We start from the raw sequence: 21,275 nt of genomic DNA on the forward strand, positions 1-21,275 counted from the left end.
CCGAGCACAAGGCGTGCGGCGGCGTTCTGCACACATTGCAGTTGATGTAAACCTCTCTGACTGAGCCCAATTTATTTATTTATTTATTTACGTAATTTTTATAGCGCAACAAATACCCTGGGGTGTCTCGGCTCTGTGGAGCTACTGGGGTCAGTCATCCTCTCACTGGTTAAATAACCACGTTTTTAAGAGCCTGCGGAAGCTCATCAGGTTCGGGGCAGTTTTGATGGAATGTGGCAGAAGATTCCAGAGTTTTGGGGTGGCCACCAAGAAACGTCTATCTCCCCAGGTGGCCGTTCTTGTGCGTGGCACAGTGAGGAGGTTGGTATTGGCCGATCTTAATTGCCGTCTAGGAGTGTATGGCTGAAAGGCTTCCGTCAGGAACCTGGGTCCTATGCCGTGTACTGCCCTATATGCAATGCAGAGGGCCTTGAATTTAATGCGGCTCTCTACTCTCAGCCAGTGGAGTTGACGAATGCCAAGAGTGGTGGAGTTGCGGCGAGGAATGCTCAGGAGAATCCTGGCTGCCGCATTCTGGATGGATTGCAGCTTTGTTATAACACGCTTCTGGGTATGGAGAAAGAGAGCGTTTCCATAATCCATTTTGGAGAAGACTAAGGTAGAGACCAGAGTCTTCCCAGCTGAGGGAGGGAGATAAGGCAGCAGCTTCTTAATCTTTTTCAGAATAAAGAAAGAAGACGACACAACCTTGTTTGTATGAAGGTCAAATACCAACTTGCTGTCAAAAATGATTCCCAGGTTTCTGGCTTTTTCCACTGGGACAGGTGGATAGCCGAGCTTTTCCGGCCACCAGTTAGAAGACCATTCTGGAGAGAGTTTTCCAAAGGTCATAACAATGAGGAGGGCATTCCCGTAGTCCAAATGGGGAGTCACTAGCGCGTGGACAATGGTTTTTCTGGCTCCGGTAGGAAGGAGAACCAACACCTTTCGCAGAACCCTTAGTATGCCAAAACACCTTCCCGTTACCCTGCTGACATGGGTCTTGCCAGAGAGGTCTGAGTCTAGCATAACGCCTAGGTTTCTTACCGACTCCACGGGAGTGGGCAGGTTACCCAATTCGATAGGCCACCATGAGCGAGACCAAACAGAAGTTGCTCTCCCGTGCCACTCTTCATGTTCCCTCCTCAGAAAATTTAATTTTTCTGACAACCCAAATGCTTTCTTTTGATATTGGATGTCCATGAGGTTTGGAAAGTAATTTTCATATATGCATCCTTTCTACGCCCAACTATTTGAACTTCTTATACATTTATCTAATACACAAGTGGACTATTTTCAGAAAGTGACTTCAGTTCAGCTGTATCTTTTATTAGGAGTCTCATTGACAAGTTTGTCGAGGTGATGAAGAGTTAAGTTTCTCTCATCTAATTGTTACAAAAGCCTTCCCAAAAAGCTACAACAAGCAGATAGAATCGGACTTCCTACTGTTAGAAACATCACAAAATAAATCGGTGCTCAGGGTGTTGAAATATTTTAAACACTCACCCCCAGCCACAGATCTTGGTTTAATCCGTTGTTATTTTGCTTGCCATGTCACCTCAGTTTGGAACCACCCTGACTGATTTGCATATGGCTGGGTTTAAACTGGAATGGTCGGCCAAAAACGATGTATTTAGGCCCTGATTTCTGTACTGGGGGGTCAATATTTGACATTGTTCATCATTTCGTCCATCAATTGTTCTTTTTGCACAATGTTAGAGCAAGGTACAAGTATAATTGACATTTGCTTAAGTTCATGACCCCCATCCTTTGGCCATCTGCTGAAACATCTGCGGTCTTAGTAAAAATGGCGCTGATGATGTTCAGTGCACAGTAACTTAAATGTGAGGGTGCTGCAGAACGTGGGTCTTAGCTATGCTAATATTATGGGTCTTTTAATTTCTTTCTCAAGCCCCTGCTTTGCCTGTACGGTCAAGATTGTCAATGGTGACAGATGTTTTTTTACCATCCCTTCAGGCTAGGTTAATAAGGTTAATTTGCATACAAACATAGTCGATTTACCCCCGACTGCTTTCTTGCTTGTATTCAGCCATTATGACTTTGTTCGCTCACTCCGGGTGAAGCTGGTACTGATAGGAATTTTAAGTGAGTCTTTGTCTGGTAGACGCGGTCTCCCAGATTACACCCAAATCCATATTTTTCACCATTATTATTTGATTTGGTCAAGTATCAGGTGGAAAATGGGAGACAGGGACAGTTCATTATAAAATATAATGTAAATCTGGCTACAGCCATGACATCAAGATGCTTTATTTTGAACTGTTTTATTTTGAACCGTGATTATGAAAAGTTATGTAGATAAAATGCACATCTACAGATACATAATATTAGGCACCAAATAGCTCAGCAGAAGTCTTCTCATCATTATAGAATTGATTACGAATATTTTTGGAGAATCAAGAAGGTTTATTGCTAGATAGATGAAACCGCCTATACTGTTACCTAACACTTTCTGATCTGACGTCAGCATTTTCAGTTCCGTTGCTCTGAATGCAACTCAGCATGGTGTGTTTCCATTTTGTCTTTTTAGAAACGAGCTCGATCCTTGTGAACTCATTTTCTATCTGTGTAGTTTTACAAGCGAGACCCCGGTGGACTCCTGTTTTTCCCTTCGCCCTCTCTCCATTCACACAGTGTGCAATTCTACACTCAGCCTTAGCAATATCTATTTCTTAGTTTTTATATTTTTTAATATATTTTTTTCCTGTTCAGTATCCGTTATCTTTCCCTAGCCCCTCCTGGACTTTGTTGGGACACATCCATAGATAAGCCTGGTGTATTTCTAGTATACTGGTATTGGGCCTTCAGTCAGCTTCCCTCTGTCTTTGCTTTGAGACATTGTCACATTTTGGATCTGCACAGATTAGTATACTACTCACCTCATGCTGTCAACGGTATGGTGTGTCATTCTGCCTCCCGGCAATAGGTTTCATTGCTATGAAGGTGGCCCTTTATATCCTTTATATCTATTTTCCATTAGGTGCTTTCATCTTTTTATTTACATATGTGATTAATTCAATGTGTTGCTCCCTAAGGCACAGGGCCAAAGGGTTGTTTGTTTGTTCTCTTTTTATCACCAAGGCCGTGTGACCGAAGAAGCGCCTGTGGTGGAGCTCCTGACTGTCAGAAACACACAGGAAAGTCTAGCAACAGAATTACCATGCCAGCCACCACAGGTGGACCCTTTGTGTGTAGGCTCGTGGGCGGTGTGTGTGGAGGTCCTCCTTTTCTCCCCGCACCTTCTTAGATGTTCTACTAACTGTAGTGCCAACTGTACATTCTGCTACCCCCCCCCCCACCACCTGCCATTTTTGGCACGCACACACTAAATATTATTTTCGGGTTCAGAGACTTGTAGCGCACTAGCCTGGTTAGAATAGCTCCCCAACTTTGCAGGGAGCAAAGTAGCAGAAGTAAGCTGAATGGCAAAGACACTGCATCAAAATTCGGTTCCGTTAATATTTCTCTGCTAACTCCATACATTACTCATCATAGCACCAGTTTCCAGTTTTAATATCCTTTTAAAATAATTAGCAGACGAATCCTACCATGCTTTTAAGAAGTTCTTTTTTTTCTTTTTCGGACATATATACAGAATGTCAGACGAAGAAAAAAACAAACTGATTTATCATCATATCTTTCTATAATTAAATCTTAAATGTTTATTCAGCTGTTGTCTCGAAGCAAGTGTATGCATTTGAAGGTAGCAGTGGGTACATGGGTCACCTGCCTGGTAATGTGACCGACTTTTGTACAATCCTTTTATCTCCAGGAGACATTCGTTTGCAAAGGCCACGGTCTCCTGTAAGCGGAGGCCAAAAGAGTCGCAGCATTCTCAGAAATTACCGCCCCCGGAAGCTTCTAGAAAGGTGTTCTCAAGAAACTTTTGTTTTAAAGCTCCGTGTGCTTGCTGCAGTTCGGTTTTTTGTGCATCTGAGCAGCTGCTAAGGAATGTTTAGAGCACAATCGGGCGTGCTGAGGTGATTAATCCTTTTAAGAAAACAATAATTCCCATGAGCAACTAAACATCTTAAGTTGTTTTAATTCTTACCTCTTTGAACAAGGCTGATGGTCCAGATTTACGAACCTGTTCTCAATCACGCCCGGAACTGTAATATAAGGGCGAGTATTGTTTGACCATTTCAAAGAGATTGGTCGCGGTTTATGAGTTCTAAGGGAAGTTTCTTAACTCCTTTAAAGAGTGGGTGGTTGAGGAGGATTGCGTATGTATTGCGTGAGGCTTGTCACAAAGTAAACATCATTTTATAGGGTTGTTGACCAGACTTGAAAACCATGATAGCATCTGGTACAACTTTATATGGTCCTTTGTGCATTTTTTATGCATAACGTTTGTGTAGCGTACATTACTTATTGAATCGTCTCGAGGCATGCAAGTCAGACATTTAGTACAAGTCCCAATGAAGGAAGCAGAGACCTATAAACATGGAATTGGCAGCTACTGCAGAAAGGATGTGCAGGGAAGGTCCAATCAGCAAGTCTTTTGGGAGAATGTAAAGAGAAAGATATTTCCTGAGAAGGTAAACTATCAAAGGTGCAGGCATAATCATTGATCAGCAAGAGCACGTTTTGTCTATCAGTATGGAAAATAGATAATCTTTTTAAAGGCCATATAGTTTGCTGTTAATTTTTAGGATGCCTCAGAAATATTTTATTTCCCCCCCCCATCACCGTATTTTGTAGCACCTTGATGTTCTGGATCGATAATTTCTATGGTGGTTTACAAAATACTTAGTGTAAGTTTCTTCCTGCAAAGTGGACATAGAAGAAAAGAATTTGACTGCACAGCATCTGTGATCATCTCATCCACACCAAACATTACTCCTCAATCTTTGGCATTTGAAACTTACTTCATGCAGGAGTGGTTAGTTTGCCCCCAAACTAATCCCTAATGGTATCCTTAGCCTACACTACTATTGCCAACCTGCACTAGTTTGTATGCATAGCCGGTTGCCTCCGTTCCGATTGCCATCAACACAAGTCTCCATTTCTGGGCTACAACCAGCTGAGGCACTGTTTGATGAACTGCATAGGGTCCTTGACATCCTTCCTCACATTTTCTTTCCCTATTTCTTGGAGACATCCTCTGTGATGCCAACGTCTATCCCCGAAAACTCCAGCTGTGGGTCTTCATTTGGCATCATACCCTTATCAGATCCCTCTGTGTTCTTGTCAGTTTCAGCAAGAAATGCAAACCTGAAATGTCCTCTTTATGACCTAAGACAACCACCTCTGCTCTACACTGATTCTTCATGACTTCCCTACTGTCACTGGTTCAGTTCTCCTTTTTCTAAGTGCCACAAATATTTTGTGACTAAGGGGTCAGAATAGCTTTACATCTTTCTCTACTTTTTGGTGAACTTCAAGGGCTGCGTTCTATTGGCCTCTGTCTGTTCATTATCTGTGCCCTAGTTATCATCCACAGATTTGTCTTCCTGGATTTTGCCTTTCGCCTCTTATCAGTTGACACACAAATCTCCTCTTTCCATCCTCCTCCTTCCATCACACATCTTGAACAGCAAGTGATGAACTGCATGGTTGCTGTTTGGAACTGTGAGACTCGGCACTACTAGGCTGTGCCCCAACAGAAGTCAGATTCTTCCCTGCAGATCTTGATAATTGTTTGTAACATTCCTTCTGCCATATCAGTTGCTTGTCAACGAGTAACAACCACCCTCCTGCTCAGTCAGAAACACTTGGTTCTAATTTTACATTTAAATGCTATTAGAATGACTTCCTAAAGAACATTCTTCCCTTCACATTACACTTTTTTAAAGCCCTACTACTTGGTTTCTGAGCAAGCTCTACTACAGCCTCCCTCATTACTCCATCTTTTTCAGATTAAGATGCTTTATTAAGGTTTTAAAACAATGTAAAACATCATTACAGAGCCAAGAAGAACAGGAAACTAATAACATGGAAATAAATAAAAAAAGGCAATATCATATAATATCCTTATGAAATATATCTGTACAAAGTGGAAAATGCATTTTTAGAAAAGTTTTTGAAAAGAGTAAAGAAAAAAGGAGAAGAGGGAAGAGAAGAGAAAAAAAGGAGAAAAGGATCAAGAGGAGTCCAAAAAGCGAAAATGAGCAAGAGTTATCAAAATCTTGAAGACAAAAATTAGAGTACAGTAAATAACATTGCAAAAGATAATACCGATAACAGTTAAATTGACTTCCGAGATAAAAAGTTGGTTAAAGGTAACCAAAGTAAGTCTCTTTTAATCATTAAAGGAGTGGATGTAGCGTAAGCTCTATCCATTTTGTGATGATGACATAATAAATTCCACCATGCTTGAAAGGAAATTTTTGAGGTATCTTTCAAATTGGAAGTAATAATCTGAAAAGTAATAGCTAAAAATAAATTGATAAAATTACCAACATTTCTGTAATTGACAAATACAGGGGAAAGACTGCCAAGAAAAATACGTTCAATGGAAAAAGGAAAATCTGACAGAAGAATATCATTTAATTTGGACCAAACATTAGACCATAAGTTATGTATAAGGGGACAATGGAAAAACATATGAATAGGATCTCCCAAAACATGAGGGCAGGACCAGCAATGAGGCGAATCAAGTAAATTAAATCTGTGAAGGTCGCTGGGGGTAACAAAAACCTGTTGTAAAAATAAAATAGGGTCTGTGTCATGCTAGAAGAGCGAGATGTACTATGTATCTTAGACCAGAGAAGGTTCCAAGTGTCTAAAGAAAGATCAAGACCCTAATCCTTTTCCCAAAGAAGTTCCAAAGAGGACTTTATTCTATGAGAAGGGGAGTGGGAGATAAGCTTGTAAATGGCAGCTGCTTTAAATTGGGTGGAAAAATCAATAGGACTGGAGGATGGAAGGGAAGGAGCGGAAGAGGAAGAAGAAATAGGATTAATAGGGTTAAAGAAGCAGGTAAGGGTATCTTTGAGGATACTATAGTGAGAGGCGTGGTGAGGAGAAATGTCATATAAGGATTGAAGCTCAGAAAAGGATAAAAAAAGTATCATCCTTCCTCAAATGCTGAGGGGAAATAATGCCTTTATCTATCCATTCCTTCCAAAATAAAGTGCAATTATTAATCTTAAAGTTCTTGTTACCAAAGAGGAATATCAAAAGATAGGGCGGTGGAAGGGAAATGCGCAGTAAATGAGGGGAAAATTAAAGCCTTGGAGTGGACGAAAGTAGGAAAGGACATGCGTTTCGTGGGTGAAGTGAGCTGGATGGCTGAGAGAAGAGAAAATGGAGAACATTGGGCCAGTTCAAGAGCGCTCCACGCAGTGCATGGTGAGGCGGTAGAACCTGAAAGAAAAGTCCAAATTTGTTTCAAAGAAAAAGCAGAATGATAACGCCTGAGGTTAGGAAAATTAACACCTCCTAGATGTTTAGGAAACTGAAGACGGGCTAGTGAAATTCTGAGCTTCCGAATATTCCAAAGGAATTTGATGAGCAAACTATTAATAGTGTGAAAAAAAGTGTTAGGAAGAGAGATGGGGAGCATGGAGAGATAAAAATTAATAATGGGGAGAAGAATCATTTTAATCGTGGCCAGCCTCCCCCACCAAGAAAGGAAAAGAGGAGACCAACTGTCAGTGAGGGCTGTCATTTTTGTAAGCATTTCAGTATGGTTGAGGTTATTACAATATAAAATACCATGCCATTTAATGTGAGATGGAGCCCAATCAAAGCCAGAAACGGTACACATTGAGGGGAGGCAGAATTTATTTAGAGGTAAGATTTCAGATTTGTCAACATTCAATTTGTATCCCGAAACACTAGAATAGGACTTAGATAAAGAACATAAAGTTGGTAAGGAAACAGTTGGGTTGGAAATAAAAAGGAGAATATCATTGGCATAAGCAGTGAATTTGATGTCGATAGTTTGGAAGTGAAAACCTGTATCAATCAATCAATTAATCAATCACAAGAATTTGTAAAGCGCGCTACTCAACCGTAAGGGTCTCAAGGCGCTGGGGGGGGGGGGGATAATCTTTAGAACGTCTAATGGTCTCTAAAAAAGGTTCAAGAGCTAAAATTAAAAGAAGGGAAGAAAGAGGACAGCCCTGTCTAGTACCTCTGAGAAGAGGGAAGTATTGAGATTGACAACCGTTTACCCAGAGCGATGTAGTAGGAGCAGAATATAGAATTTTAATGAAATTAATATTAGTGGGGCTGAAGCCATGCCATTTTAAAGACCCAAAGATAAAATCCCAATTAACTCTATCAAACACTTTTTCAGCGTCACAGGTAATAGCTGCAATAGGGGCGTCGGATTTTGAAGCTATGTATATGATATTGAGAAGAGTGCGAGAATTGTCTGTAATAGAGCGTCCTTTCACAAAACCAGATTGGTATATATTAACTAATTTAGGAATTACCTTGTTAATGCGTATGGCAAGAAGTTTAGCATACATTTTACAATCGGTGTGTATTAAGGAGATTGGTCTAGAATTCTTGCACAGAGAGGGATCTTTATCTTTTCTGGGTATTAAACACAACATTGCTTGTGTAAAAGAACCATGTGACTCACTTGAGTAAAAAGGAATTGATAAGTGACAAAAGATAGGGGATCATGAATGCTTTGAAATGTAGGAAGAATCGAACAGAAAAACCATCTGGGCCAGGAGTCTTATCTTTAGGTAATAAGGCTATAGCTTCCAAAAGTTCAGTAGCAGAAATGGGAGCATCAAGGGAAGTGAGATCGGGAATGCTTTCAGGGGATTTAGGGATGCTTTGGAAGAAAGAATCAATAAGATCAGAAGATGGGTTAGTCTCGGGAGTATAAAGAGAGGAGTAATCTTTTGAAGAGCAATCAAGAATGGCAGAATCAGGGAAGTGAAGAGTTCCAGAATCATCTTTGATGGCTGCAATCTTAGATTTTTGTTTCTTAATCTTAAAATAATTTGCTAAAGATCTGCCTGCCTTATTACGACCACTATACATTTTAGCATTAAATTTGAGACCGACATTTCTGCCCGAATCCCATGAAATTTTATTGTATTGCATTTTGGCCTGAATAAGATGAGGTAAAACATCATGACAGTTAGAAGTAAAGTATTTATGCTCCAGGGCTTTAATTTGTTTAAGTAGCGATAGTGAGTGTGAAAGGGCCTTCTTTTTTTCCGGGACACAAAGTCAATGATAAACCCCCTAGCAGAGGCTTTGAAAGCGTCCCAAATACCGTGAAATCGAGAGACTGAATCCAGGATTAGTTGAAAAAACTCCTTGGCAAATGAAAGAAATTGATCAGAGAATTGGGTATCAAGAAGAAGGGAATTAATAAAGCGCCATCTCTTGGAAGCATGGGAAGGAAGAGGATAATCCATATCGATAATTACAGGGGCGTGATCAGATATCAGTATAGAACCAATATCGACATTAATCATGAATTGGAATGCAGATTGTGTGAGAAAGATGTAATCAATCCGAGAATGTGATTTGTGAGCGGGGGAAAAGAAAGAGAATTCTAGAGTATCAGGGTGAGAGGTGCGCCAGGAATCTATTAAACCTCTATTGGTAATGGTTTTGAAAAAACCTTTCTGCATCCTATACAGGACATATCTGGTCTGGGATTTCCTATCAAGGAAAGGATCCCAGAGTTGATTACAATCCCCACCCAAGATTAAGTGCTCAGCTGTATGTGAAGAGAGAAAAGTAATTCCAGAAAGATACATCCACTTCATTGGGACCGTATACATTGCAAAAGGATAACTAGGGATTGTTAACTAACCTCTAAATATAACTATCTGTAAGGAGCCAAAGGAATTTCTGCAGGAGGGCCAGGAACCAAAGTCTAGCCCAACCCGTCCCCCCTACACCACTTGCGGCTATCAAACACTAGAACGCAATGATGATCGGCAGGGAAAGGAGGGAACAAAACAAGGTAAGAGGGGAAAAGACACTGGACTTCTTGGATGGCTCTCTCTCTGGATGCAGCGGGTGCTGGTAAAGGAATGGTAATTAATACATACAAAAGCAACAAACATTACTCATATTATGCTGTATATACTTTACTGATTACCTGATAAGGAATGGGAGAGTACTGGGATACTAAGAATAAATCTGTCCTCCTAAATGTCCACAGTGAATAGGTACCACGAAATGCCTGTCATGGATAAATGTTTGTAACTAGGGAATGTGCCACTTGTCAATAAACTATTTTATGTAGTGATTTATAGTCTTGCCCCTTTAAGCAATGGGCTTAACAATGTGGTAGACTTATAGAGCTGACTAAAATAACAGCAAATACAGTTGGCATGTTAATCATCAGAACCCTTATGAAAGAAAATGGTAAATAATAAAGGTGCGCTACAAGCGCGTTACCAGGTTGTCTTTTCCCAGGACTGTGACGAATGCCAACATCCAGGAAGTGAAGCAAACTCCAAGTAATAGGGACTGGGATAAATAACAAAATAATAAAGGGGAGTCTCTCCAGTCGGACCACAACTCCCAGAATCCAACAGTGGACACCAACAACTTGCACCTCGCAAGGCCGGCCGTCTGACGGAACAAAGTCCGGCCAGAAGGCGGATCTGCAAGTAATGCAGCCGAGGGAGCCCTCTCCAGAACCCTTAGAGGAGACAGCCGGCACTGGGGAAAAGAATGGGTATCAAAACAAGTAAGGGAAAATCGGAAAGGTACCGCGAATAAAGCTAAGCGGTAATTCCGAAGCTTTAACCTCTAACATCGAGGTTCAGGAAAGCGATTATAGCAACAATAGCGGACTTCACAAAGAGTCTAAGGTAGCTAAGATCAAAAGGAAATCTTCCGGGAAACGGTACGGGACAGAATAGCCTGAAGCTACATCAGGAACCAAGGAGTGAGACGGGCGAGGCGGAAGTGGCGCGCCGCAAGGAGCGACGTGAAAACTAGAGTGCGAAGCCCAGAGCAGCGGGGAGATCAAGCTTTAGTATCCGGCCCGATCTCCTCGCACATGCGCAGAACCTCGTGGCCATCTTGGATTGGTCTCTCGTTGTCTGCTCGGTCTGCGGCTTCATGGAAGGGTTGGCAGGCGTGACACTATCTACCATCAGTGTCTGAAAATTTGTTCCGTAATACAACGTTTAAAGATTTATGAAACAAAATAAGCACACCATTCTTATTATTAACAGCAGAAGAACAAAACATTTCACCAACCTAATGCTTACGTAACATAGATAAATCTTCGAGCTTGAGATGTGACTCTTGCAACATTGCAATTTGACAATTCAATCTAGCAAGGTGTGATAACACCCTTTGACGTTTAACAGGATTGCGCAATCCTTTAACATTCCATGTTATAATACGAAGTCCTTTCATAAAATTAAGAAATAAAAAGATAGGAAGTTGATAGGAAGTTTAGAAGGAAGAAAACCGTTAACAATGAGTGTCTGGAAAATAAAGAAAGAAAAGGCTGGAAAAGTAAACTGAAGGAGTTAGAAGAAATAAGAGAGAAAGAAAAGGAAGAGTTGGAAATGCAAGAGATAACACAGCAGCTTATAGGATAGAACATGGTGGAAAATAAAAAAGAGACAAAAGAGTCTGAAAAATAAAAGAATAGAAGAGGACCCAAAAAGGAAGGAGAAGAAAAAAAGTGAAGAAAGTCGGAAAAGTACAAGGGGGGCAAAGTCCCCCAGAAGAAAATAGCAGAAGAAAGATGACAGAAAGCCAAATAGCTTTAGTCATAAAGGACAATTGAAGAAGAAACATTAATGTGGGAGGGGGGGCAACGAGGAGCAAGACAATTTCTCGAGAAAGAGATAATGAACTGACAAGTCGCTATATAGAATGAACAGAAGAAGAGGTAAATAAGACTCAAGGCGACCAAATGAAACAAATGAAGGGAACTTACCAAACACTAGGGGAAAACAGCAGCGGGATGGAACGTACATTACCGACATTGGGAGAATATGGAAGGAGACCACCGACAACACGCCACACAAAGGAGAACCTGTAAAACAAGAATAAAGATGAACAGGTACAAAATGACCACAATGCACATATGAGAATCAAATAAAACAATACAATACAGGGAGACATTAACAAAATAATCAGGGCTTGCTCAGCTCCATAAATTCTCCTCTGTGAGTATGAATGAACTTCGGTAGATCAGCAGGATCATCAAAACTAAAAGATCTGTCTTTGTAAGTCACTTTGAAGAAACAAGGGTGGATTAAACCGTAGCGTGCATTGATGGCTCTCAACGCGGGTCTAAGGTCGATAAATTCTTTTCGGCGAGAAACAGTAGGTTTAGAAACATCTTGAGTGAAAAAGACTTTATGACCAGACCAAAGCATCTGCTTATGTTGTTTAGCGGCATGAAGAAGTGTCATAAGTTCGGAATATAGGAGGAAGTAGGCAATTATACCTCTGGGTTTAGATGTAGAAGATGTTGTCTTCGGTCCCAAGCGGTGAGCTCGTTGTATGTTAAAATCCGAAGACTTTGGAAGACCAACAATTGGAAGAACTTGAGTTTTCAAAAATTGGATCAAGTCGGACCCCTCAGAACCTTCCGGAATACCCTAAATAAGAAGGTTGTTGCGCTAATTGCGATTTTCCAAGTCTTCCGTGACTTTTTTGAGTTGACTGACTTCTTTGGTAAGTGTATCAACCGTGGCAGCAACGTCTTGAGCATCACTGATTTTTTGTTCAACATCAGAGAGTCTTGTGTCAAGGTTAGACCATTTGTCATCCAACTTCTGAAGGGTAGCGGCAGTGTCTGACATGAAGGGACGGATAAGACGCAGTTGTTCCATAATGTCCTCCAGAGTGATAGGCAGAGGCGATTTGGAAGTGGAAGGTGGATCTTGTTTGAGGCGTTTACCTGCAGAGGCAGTAGGCTCCTTACGACCTCCTGCTGAATTTCCATGAGGTTTATTAGAATGCATGGGATCCATCATGAAAACGCCAACCAAAGAAAATTGCAATTGAGGACTAGAGGAAGAAAGCCAGCCAAACAAAGTACCAAAAAAAAAACATTAAAAAAAGCTTAGATGAACTAAGAGAAAGTGTAGTACAAATGTTCCATGGAATAAGGAAAAGTCAAATCGCAAACAAGGCATAGCGGCAAAATGTGTTGGAACGTGAGGTACTGGAAACGTGCACCGCTCAAACAGCAGAATATCAATGAAAAAAGTAAAATTCCAGCAACACTGAAGTGAGCAAGCGACAAAATAAAATTAGCACTATTGAAACTATACGGCAGGAACACTGTGTACGAAATGCACGCAAAACACTCCTCACCAAAATTGAGGGAACCTTTGAGGGTATAGCAAGGAAGACATTGAAGAGCAGGAAACGAAAACTAAGAAAAGTGGAGCCAAAAGAGGATTAACAAAGTAATGTCTGCATAGAAGAGGAAAGCTCCATCCATAAATATGTTGAAAAACTTCCAGGAATATCAGGCAGCATCAATGGTAAATGAAGAGGAAAAAAAAACTCTGCGTAGAGGCAGAGACAAAATGGCAGCCACTGTCAGAGGCAGGGAAGAAAACAGCAAATAACATGCCAAACAGTTCGTATCAGGATCGGGAAACTTGCCATAATGAGCCTTGATATTTCCAACGACCGTAACTGCAGTTTTTTCCAGGTGGCGCTGCGAAAAAGGGAGCCCTTCGTCTAAAAGCTTACTCTAACGAGTGGAGCCCTTCAAGTTGCGGCTATCTTGCTTCGCTGTGCCGCGCGCTCTGTTCATCCTTTGTCAACAGAGAAACTGTTTACGTGTTTTCCTGCTGCTGAGCGTAGTCTCAATTGTATCCCTGCTGTGCACCATCATTTAACCCAGCCCATGATGGAGAAGCACGAAGGAGGTCTCAAAACAGTAACAGAGATATTGTGTTCCTTTGGTGATCCCTGCTGTGTTAATTGCTATGCAGACAACAGCAATCTTGCTCTCTGTCTCCTGCGCTCAATCCATAAATATGTTGAAAAACCTCCAGGAATATCAGGCAGCATCAATGGTAAATGAAGAAAAGAAAAAAAAAACGCTACGTAGAGGCAGAGACAAAATGGCGGCCACTGTTCGAGGCAGGGGAGAAAACAGCAAATAACGTGCTAAACAGGTCGTATCAGGATCGGAAAACTTGCCATAATGAGCCCCGATATTTCCGACGACCGTAACTGCCGTTTCCTCCAGGTGGCGCTGCGAAAAAGGGAGCCCTTCGTCTAAAAGCCTGCTTGAACGAGCCGAGCCCTTCACGTTGCGGCCATCTTGCTCTGCTGCGCCACGCGCTCCCCTATTACTCCATTTTTTATTCCTAGAAATATGTTCTCAACTTTGCCATAGATCCCTATGCAATTTTGCAGGCACCCATTGTTCTTCTCATTAGACGCCAGACTGCCTGGTTCTCAAAGCACTGTATTACAGATTCTTAATCCTAGTTTTTAAATTGCTTCAAGGGCTCGCCTCTCCTCAAAACTAGTTTTGCCTATACCTTGGTCTGCCACCTTCAATTTTCCAAATATTTTAGTCCACACCAGACTTTCTTATTGCCTTCCCATTATCCCTCTATTGTAATGCTTCCCTCCTTAACATGAGGACCGCCATTCCCTGCAATCTCTCAAATAAACAATCAAGAATAGGATCCTTCCTTGTGTAAGTCCGCAAGAAGATCATATTTAGATGGACTGAAACCCTCCATTATACTTGCAATTGACAGATACAATTTGCCAACAATAATATATATTGCTTATGCTCATTCCCTAGTCATGGTTTTTATCCTTCACCCCGTAGTGTGTTTACTTTTCTACCGTGTTCCGATTAACTTTTGCACTATTTGTAGGCAAGTTCTCAATAAGTACAAAAGGGTTAGAAGATGAGTGCATAAGAGCAAATGGGGATGATACATGGATGAACATAAGCTTCCAGTATGTCATTTTCACGGATTCTTTTACTGTACTTCCATTATTTGACTGAGTCTGTTGGTTAGTTTTGTCATTAAGATACCATTTGTAAGCGTAACCACTTTGATCAAAAGGTATATAAAGATGGTTTTGCTGAATTATTCTATTTAGTGTTTGGCACTTGTGCCATTCTGGTTGTACATATTGTATTGTATATTTACTGTAAGGAGCTTTGGTTCAGCTTCATTCAGCCATAAGTTTCTTTTGCTCTATAACCCTTCCCCATTGGCTTGGGATGTTGTCCTTCACATCCTGGTCAGCCCATAGGAGTATGCTATTATCACAATTTTTCTACTGGCCATTTATCGTGTCCCCTCTGTCTTAACTCGAATGCATGTGGGACAATTTTGCAGGTAAAATCATTCAATATTCATTTGGCCTAGTATTACACAAGAGTGAGCTGGGACAAAAACATCATTATTTTTCACATGCCTTTTCTGAACTTTAGTGCGTTAGGCTTGGTTGTCTGTACTCACACACACACATACATACATATATATATATATATATATATATATATATATATATATATATATATATATATATATATATATATATATATATATATATATATATATATATATATATATATATCAAATATGTCGACTTTGCCAATTATTGCTTGTATGGTATATAACATATCTCTTGATTTAAATGTGAATAAGACTTAAAAACTGAATAAAGGCTGACATGAAGCTGATGTATAGTTTACATCATTAAATGTTTTACAATTCGTAATTAAATCTCTTTGTAAAATAGGAATAACAGACTTCAGATCAGGTAATTACATTTTTGAGTCACTAACCAATTTCCCTCTCCTGTGCTTTGCAATCTCTATATCTTTGCCCCCATCAACCTTTTCTGTCTTGCAGGATGTTGGCCAACCACAACTTGTATTGTTGAAGAAAGGGAATTAAGTTAAATCGTTAGATGAAATACCTCTGTATATGTTTTGTTTCTATAGTATGTATATTTTTGTTGGAATCATTTAAACTTTTATCCTAATCATTGCACAGTGAATCAGCTGCCTTAATTGTGTTCTTTCATGCCAGGTAATCGCCATCGTTTTCTGAACTTGTATCAAAGATGCCTCATATATTGGATTTATTTTTTAACTGTATCTTTACAAGAATAAAAACATATTGCTGTGTGGCTTCAATACTGTGACTTAACTTAAATGATTTGGAGAGCATAAACTCAGTTGAACTCCTGATGCACAAGACACCGCCCACATGTCCAGGTACCACGCATTTGGCAGTCGACACCAGAAAAACTGTGTTATATTTCATGGCGTTTGTGAGGTAATTCTTGGTGTATGGTGAATGGAAAAGAGGTGGCCCATGGCAGAGTGCTCACTGGGTCATACGTGAGCTAGTTTTTGCATATTAAAGCACCAGTGGCACCTGGAGTACACCTAGGTCTAATTCTGGCACTGGCAACTTGCTAGTAATCATTGCCATAAGGTGGACTCTCATGACATAACGCTTGCCATGGTATTCTGGAGATCATTCTTGACACATGGGGAGAAGGTGTGGGAGGCATCCATATGAAACTGTGAAGAAAATATGATCAACTCCTAGGGAGGTACAGGCTTATCAGACACACACAATAAATGTACTGTAGGGTAGTATTTCAAGAGTGCCCTTTCAGAACCTAAGGCTTTTTAGCTATTCTATATTAAATTGTGCTTTAAAATGCCCTGTTTGATCCTGTTATTCAAAACTGTTTCCGGGTGGGGCAGAGTGCTATCCCCAAACCCTCCTAAAAATAGTTTAATGTGCTTGCTTTACTCCGTTGCAGAAATCTGAAAGTGAAGGAGCACAGTCCCAGTCCCAAAGACCACCAGTAACCACTGGGTGTAATATTTCTGTGTCCTCTAATGAACGCTACATGATTGAGCTGTTAAAGTATTACCCGATCTTAATGACAATGGTGCCGCTTTAGGACATAGAAGTTAATGTCCTTTTTAATCACTGTATCATCTGTATCTTCCTTTCTTGGCAGGTAAACCAATCTGGCACAGCTATCACTTCAGGAAACGTGGGCGGCCAGACACCATGAGTCGTTTTCGAGCCTCAAGAAAGAAGGTGGATAGACTTCATCATCCCTGTGGCACCCAAGCAAAATAAATATATCTCCATACACTGTTATTTTAATGAAAAGAATCCAAGCAGCCATCAGGTCTTCAACTACTAAGACTGTTTCCAGGTGACCTTCGTGAAGACCCTACTTACTATAGCTCAGATGTCTTGCCTTCTATGAACTCTGTGTTTTTAAGAGATTGCAATACAGCACACAAACATACATTCACAGGCATCTATACACATATATTATTACATGTATATAATCTATGTGTATACTCGCATATGTGTATCTACTATATTTAGCACTACAAGAGAGCTTGGAAGGACTTGTCTTAAACTGAAAAATATTCTGTCGCCACAAAGACCATGAAATAAAGAGGTCCTTTGCTTTTGTACCAACTAGGCGGTAATAACACTAATTACCAGGAAGGGTCTGCAAAAGAATTAACATTCAACAGATCTGCTGTATTCGTCCTGACTATAGCATGAAAACGCTCTAACCTATTTTAATAAATGCAAAACTTAAGATTGTAATGCTGCGTTTCAGAGAGCTACAGTGAATTGTTTTTCAGTTAAAAGGATTTTGATGTTATTTATTTACCTTCCCCTGAATGTTTGCCTATTATTTCCCTTACTGCTGCCTTTAGCAGTTATTTTTTTCTATTGAAGCTTAGAACTGTTTTCTGTTTAGCAAACAGTTTTTTTAAACAAAAACCCTAGAGTAGATGAAAAACATTGTGGAATTTGATGAAAGCATATACAACAAAAGTCTGCATCAATATGTATTTATTATAACCTGTTGTCTTAATAAAGGAGCACAATTTATAGGAAGTGTGGACAACTGAGTGACCTGGGAACCACATCTTCATAGTAATTCATTTCCACTTTAATGGTCAAATCTTTCACCAGCATTGCTTATAAGAAAGAAAATAACACTCCAAAGAATGATAGGGACTGTTGCACTAGAGACTGAACCCCCACTGCCACATAACAGCAGTTTACCACACACAAAATCAGGCATTCTGAATCAAAGGGCGCTAGGTAACGTCAAGGCGATTTCCCATAGGGCAGTTATTGGGTTTCGACCCGAACATGTTGTGCTCTTTAAAGTTGTTTTTTGGACAATAATTTTTTTGTTTTGTGCAGTTGAGATAGTATGTGATGCCTTTACTATTTTATTATTCTTACGGTTTTTTGCTTTTTAATTTTATTTTCCCAAGGACTTTAGTTCATCAGGTCTAGGTTTTTTTCTGTAATAAACTAGTAATGGGCTTCGTTCCAGTTCCAATAGAACTACCTTGTTACAACTAGAGTCAAAATGCGGCAAAGCCGTACTACATCTGCCCTTGAGCTTGATTTCACGAGTTCCATTATTTGAGTCCTGTTCACTCGCCATGTGTTTTTTGGCTATTCTTTTTATTTTTATTCACCCTGTGCACAAAGATAAACCAAAAGCGATGTAGGTTTAATTTAATGAGCTCTCCTGGCCATAGTGTGTCCACATTATTGGTCTATTGGGTATGTTTCATAAAGAGGCTTAACCATCTACAGTTGTTTTTTGTTATGCCATTTTCATTTATAAGCTATTGTATTCTGATTTTGGGAATTTGATGTGGTGCACATCTACCTCATTACATACTAGATGTTTATTGCAGCAGATGATGTACAAACAGTGGTTTATTTGCCGGGTCTAATTGCAACCAGGCTGTGATGGAGAAAGTGGCAAGACCGTAGAATTGGGAGTGAACAAGACTGTGGCTGGTTTTCCGCCTATTTACAGTTTGAGTCAGAAGATCATGAAGTAGTATGCTCAGTCTCACAAGATTGGCTATAATCACGTACATCTTAAACTTGCAAGAAAAACATCTTAAGCACTAAAATGTATCTTCTCCTTCAACCAGCTCATAAAAGTACTCTTATCATTAACAGAGAAATGAGCCATGTGTCAAAACCTGGGACTGCAAATCGTGCTGCCCCAGGAATCCTTTCACCTATCACATTTACTAGTGTTTGCACACATTCAACAGTGCCAAGTTCCTGTTCAGTGTAGTTGGGCAGGTTTCGGTGAAAGTTAGGCCAGAATCATCTGATGGAAATGCCTACCTTCGTAGATGTTCACATGGAGCTGATAAACACCAAAATGTGCAGCTGATAATCCCTCTAGATGTACACATGAAGCTGCCAAACTCCATAGATGTACACGTGGAGCAGTGCACTAATTTGATATTTTCATTTGCAAGTTTCCATGATATGTATCCATCTCAGTACATTCAGACTCCTCAATATGTGGGAAAGCTTTGGCCATCTCCGTGGGTCTCCATCCTAATAACTTTTAAAACCATTGGAACCCCGCTTAACCCTTGAAGACTACTTGGCATTTGTTGAAATATTGGTCTTTTAAGAGCAGGTAAAAATCTGAATTCTTTCCATATCTTGTAACTACATTTCAAATAAAATATTTTTTAAATTCTTTTAATTTGGCAGTTGTGGGGGGGTCTGGGATAGATTTTCATTCGAATCTGCTCTACAGCTTGCACCTGTCTTTTTTCCTGTGCAACTAGCTCGGCACTGTGGGATGCTCATGAGACTTTGTGCTGAGATTGTATACTGATCATAAACATGTCACACCTACTCAATCCCTTCCCTTTCGTGCTTGAGAACTGCTGACCACATGAAAGTCTTGTGGCCTGGTCATGTTGTCACTAAAGGCTCCAAAAGGCAGGAAACCCACATTTATCTTGAATTACAGTTTGAGTGTTGTATAGAAATTATCACATCTTAGATCAGTCATTTCCCAATGTGTTAATGAAAATGGTAAGAACTGCCAGATTGTTTAGTTGCCAATTACAGCCTTCAGATGTTGTTCTCGCCATTGTTTATCTATCATGACTGCAGGTTCTGTTTGTCAAAATGTTGTTGAGAAATTGTCAAATAATTAAAGAATAGTTGTTGAACTCAACAGCACCATATTACTGACATTCTTGTCTTGATGTGTGACTCAGTAGCCATCATGAGAATCATAAGGCAGAGACCTGACTTGTTTAATTTACTACATAATTTCCAAGACCAACATATAAGGTTGGTCAAGTTGGTGAGTAACCCTCATGACATGCTTGAGTGCTCTGATGACTAAAACATGCAAGGAAGTTAGATGGAAGAGTAGTTGTAAAAGATGCATTGTATTAGCTTACGTCCGTTTTGCTGTAGTCTTAATTTTTTTTTGGGTGGGTTTCACTTTTTGTGCTTTTTTATGTTTTAGTGTGCTTTTTTCACGTGCATTTTATGTTTTTTACATAGCTGACTCTCATTGCGCTTCAAAAAAATCTTAATGTTAGAATATTTAAGCCTTCATTTAATTACTATTTCTCTCTTAAATAATTCTGTAAATTGTACAAATATATGTTCTGGATGTTTTCCACACAAAAGGGGAAAGAAACTGGAAACACAGTTAGGATACCCAATTGGACTTTTGTAGATTGGCTTATTTATACGGGTCAGAGGCATGCCTTGAAACTTATTCGAACTTGTGTGTTCAATTTTTCTTGCAGAACTTAGTCTGCCATTGAAACTGAAATTTCATGACTAACCTGGAAACAAATGAAACTTTTCCATTTTAAATTCCTTTTCGCAGTTTGACCTCAAACTTAAAAATGTGCCTCCCCGAGGCTTTTGCATCGGCAGTATAACCCATGCTTCAGTTTCGATAGTCATTTCTTGGAGCTTTGGACTACGATATGATTTCATTTAATATTGTTAAAAGCATTTATGCTGAGCAATCTCTTGAAAGGGACAGTAATCTTGTTTCCAGGAAATTTTCATTTGTATGAAGGTTTAGCAGTTCAATATGAAATGTACACGTTTTGCAAAGTGCATGTATATTTTGTGTGTTAATGTGACCAACAAAGACAGAATTCGAATCCCCTTGGGAGAGGATGCAATGCAAGGGCAACAGATAGCATGTTTAAATGTGCATCTTCGAGAATTCTGGCTTTAAAGGTATTGATTTATTGAAGATGTATCCTGTCTTTGAAGGATATTTATCTGGTTGTTGTTTGAGTAAATGCAGCAATGTTTGCAAGTTCGAATTTCAAGGTCTCCGAGTAATTTCATGGATCTATATTACTGGCCCCTTTTAAATGATTTATGCATTTTGCAAAACATTGTGAGGACCACACTGATTTTCCCTTTCTAAATTTAGTAAGATTGGGTGAGTATAAGGAGGTAAATATGAAGTCCTGTTCAAATAAGATCCTTTTTATGCATGGTTCTCAGAGAGCCATTCGC

At 39.9% G+C, this 21,275-nt stretch overlaps 1 protein-coding gene across 2 annotated transcripts in view; it reads left to right on the forward strand.

The window, feature by feature from the left end:
- The window catches only part of FAM174B (family with sequence similarity 174 member B), a 163,011-nt gene extending 143,051 nt beyond the window's left edge, over positions 1-19,960 (forward strand). For both annotated transcript variants that reach the window (XM_086958090.1, XM_086958093.1), the window contains exon 3: positions 16,912-19,960. In XM_086958090.1, coding sequence (XP_086814216.1) covers positions 16,912-16,915 — 4 coding nt within the window. In that variant the 3' untranslated portion in view covers positions 16,916-19,960. The remainder of the gene's footprint in view (positions 1-16,911) is intronic.
- Positions 19,961-21,275: the final 1,315 nt, after the last annotated feature.

Source organism: Lissotriton vulgaris, chromosome 2_1, assembly GCF_964263255.1.
Source record: "Lissotriton vulgaris chromosome 2_1, aLisVul1.2, whole genome shotgun sequence".
Classification (NCBI taxonomy): Eukaryota; Metazoa; Chordata; class Amphibia; order Caudata; family Salamandridae; genus Lissotriton; species Lissotriton vulgaris.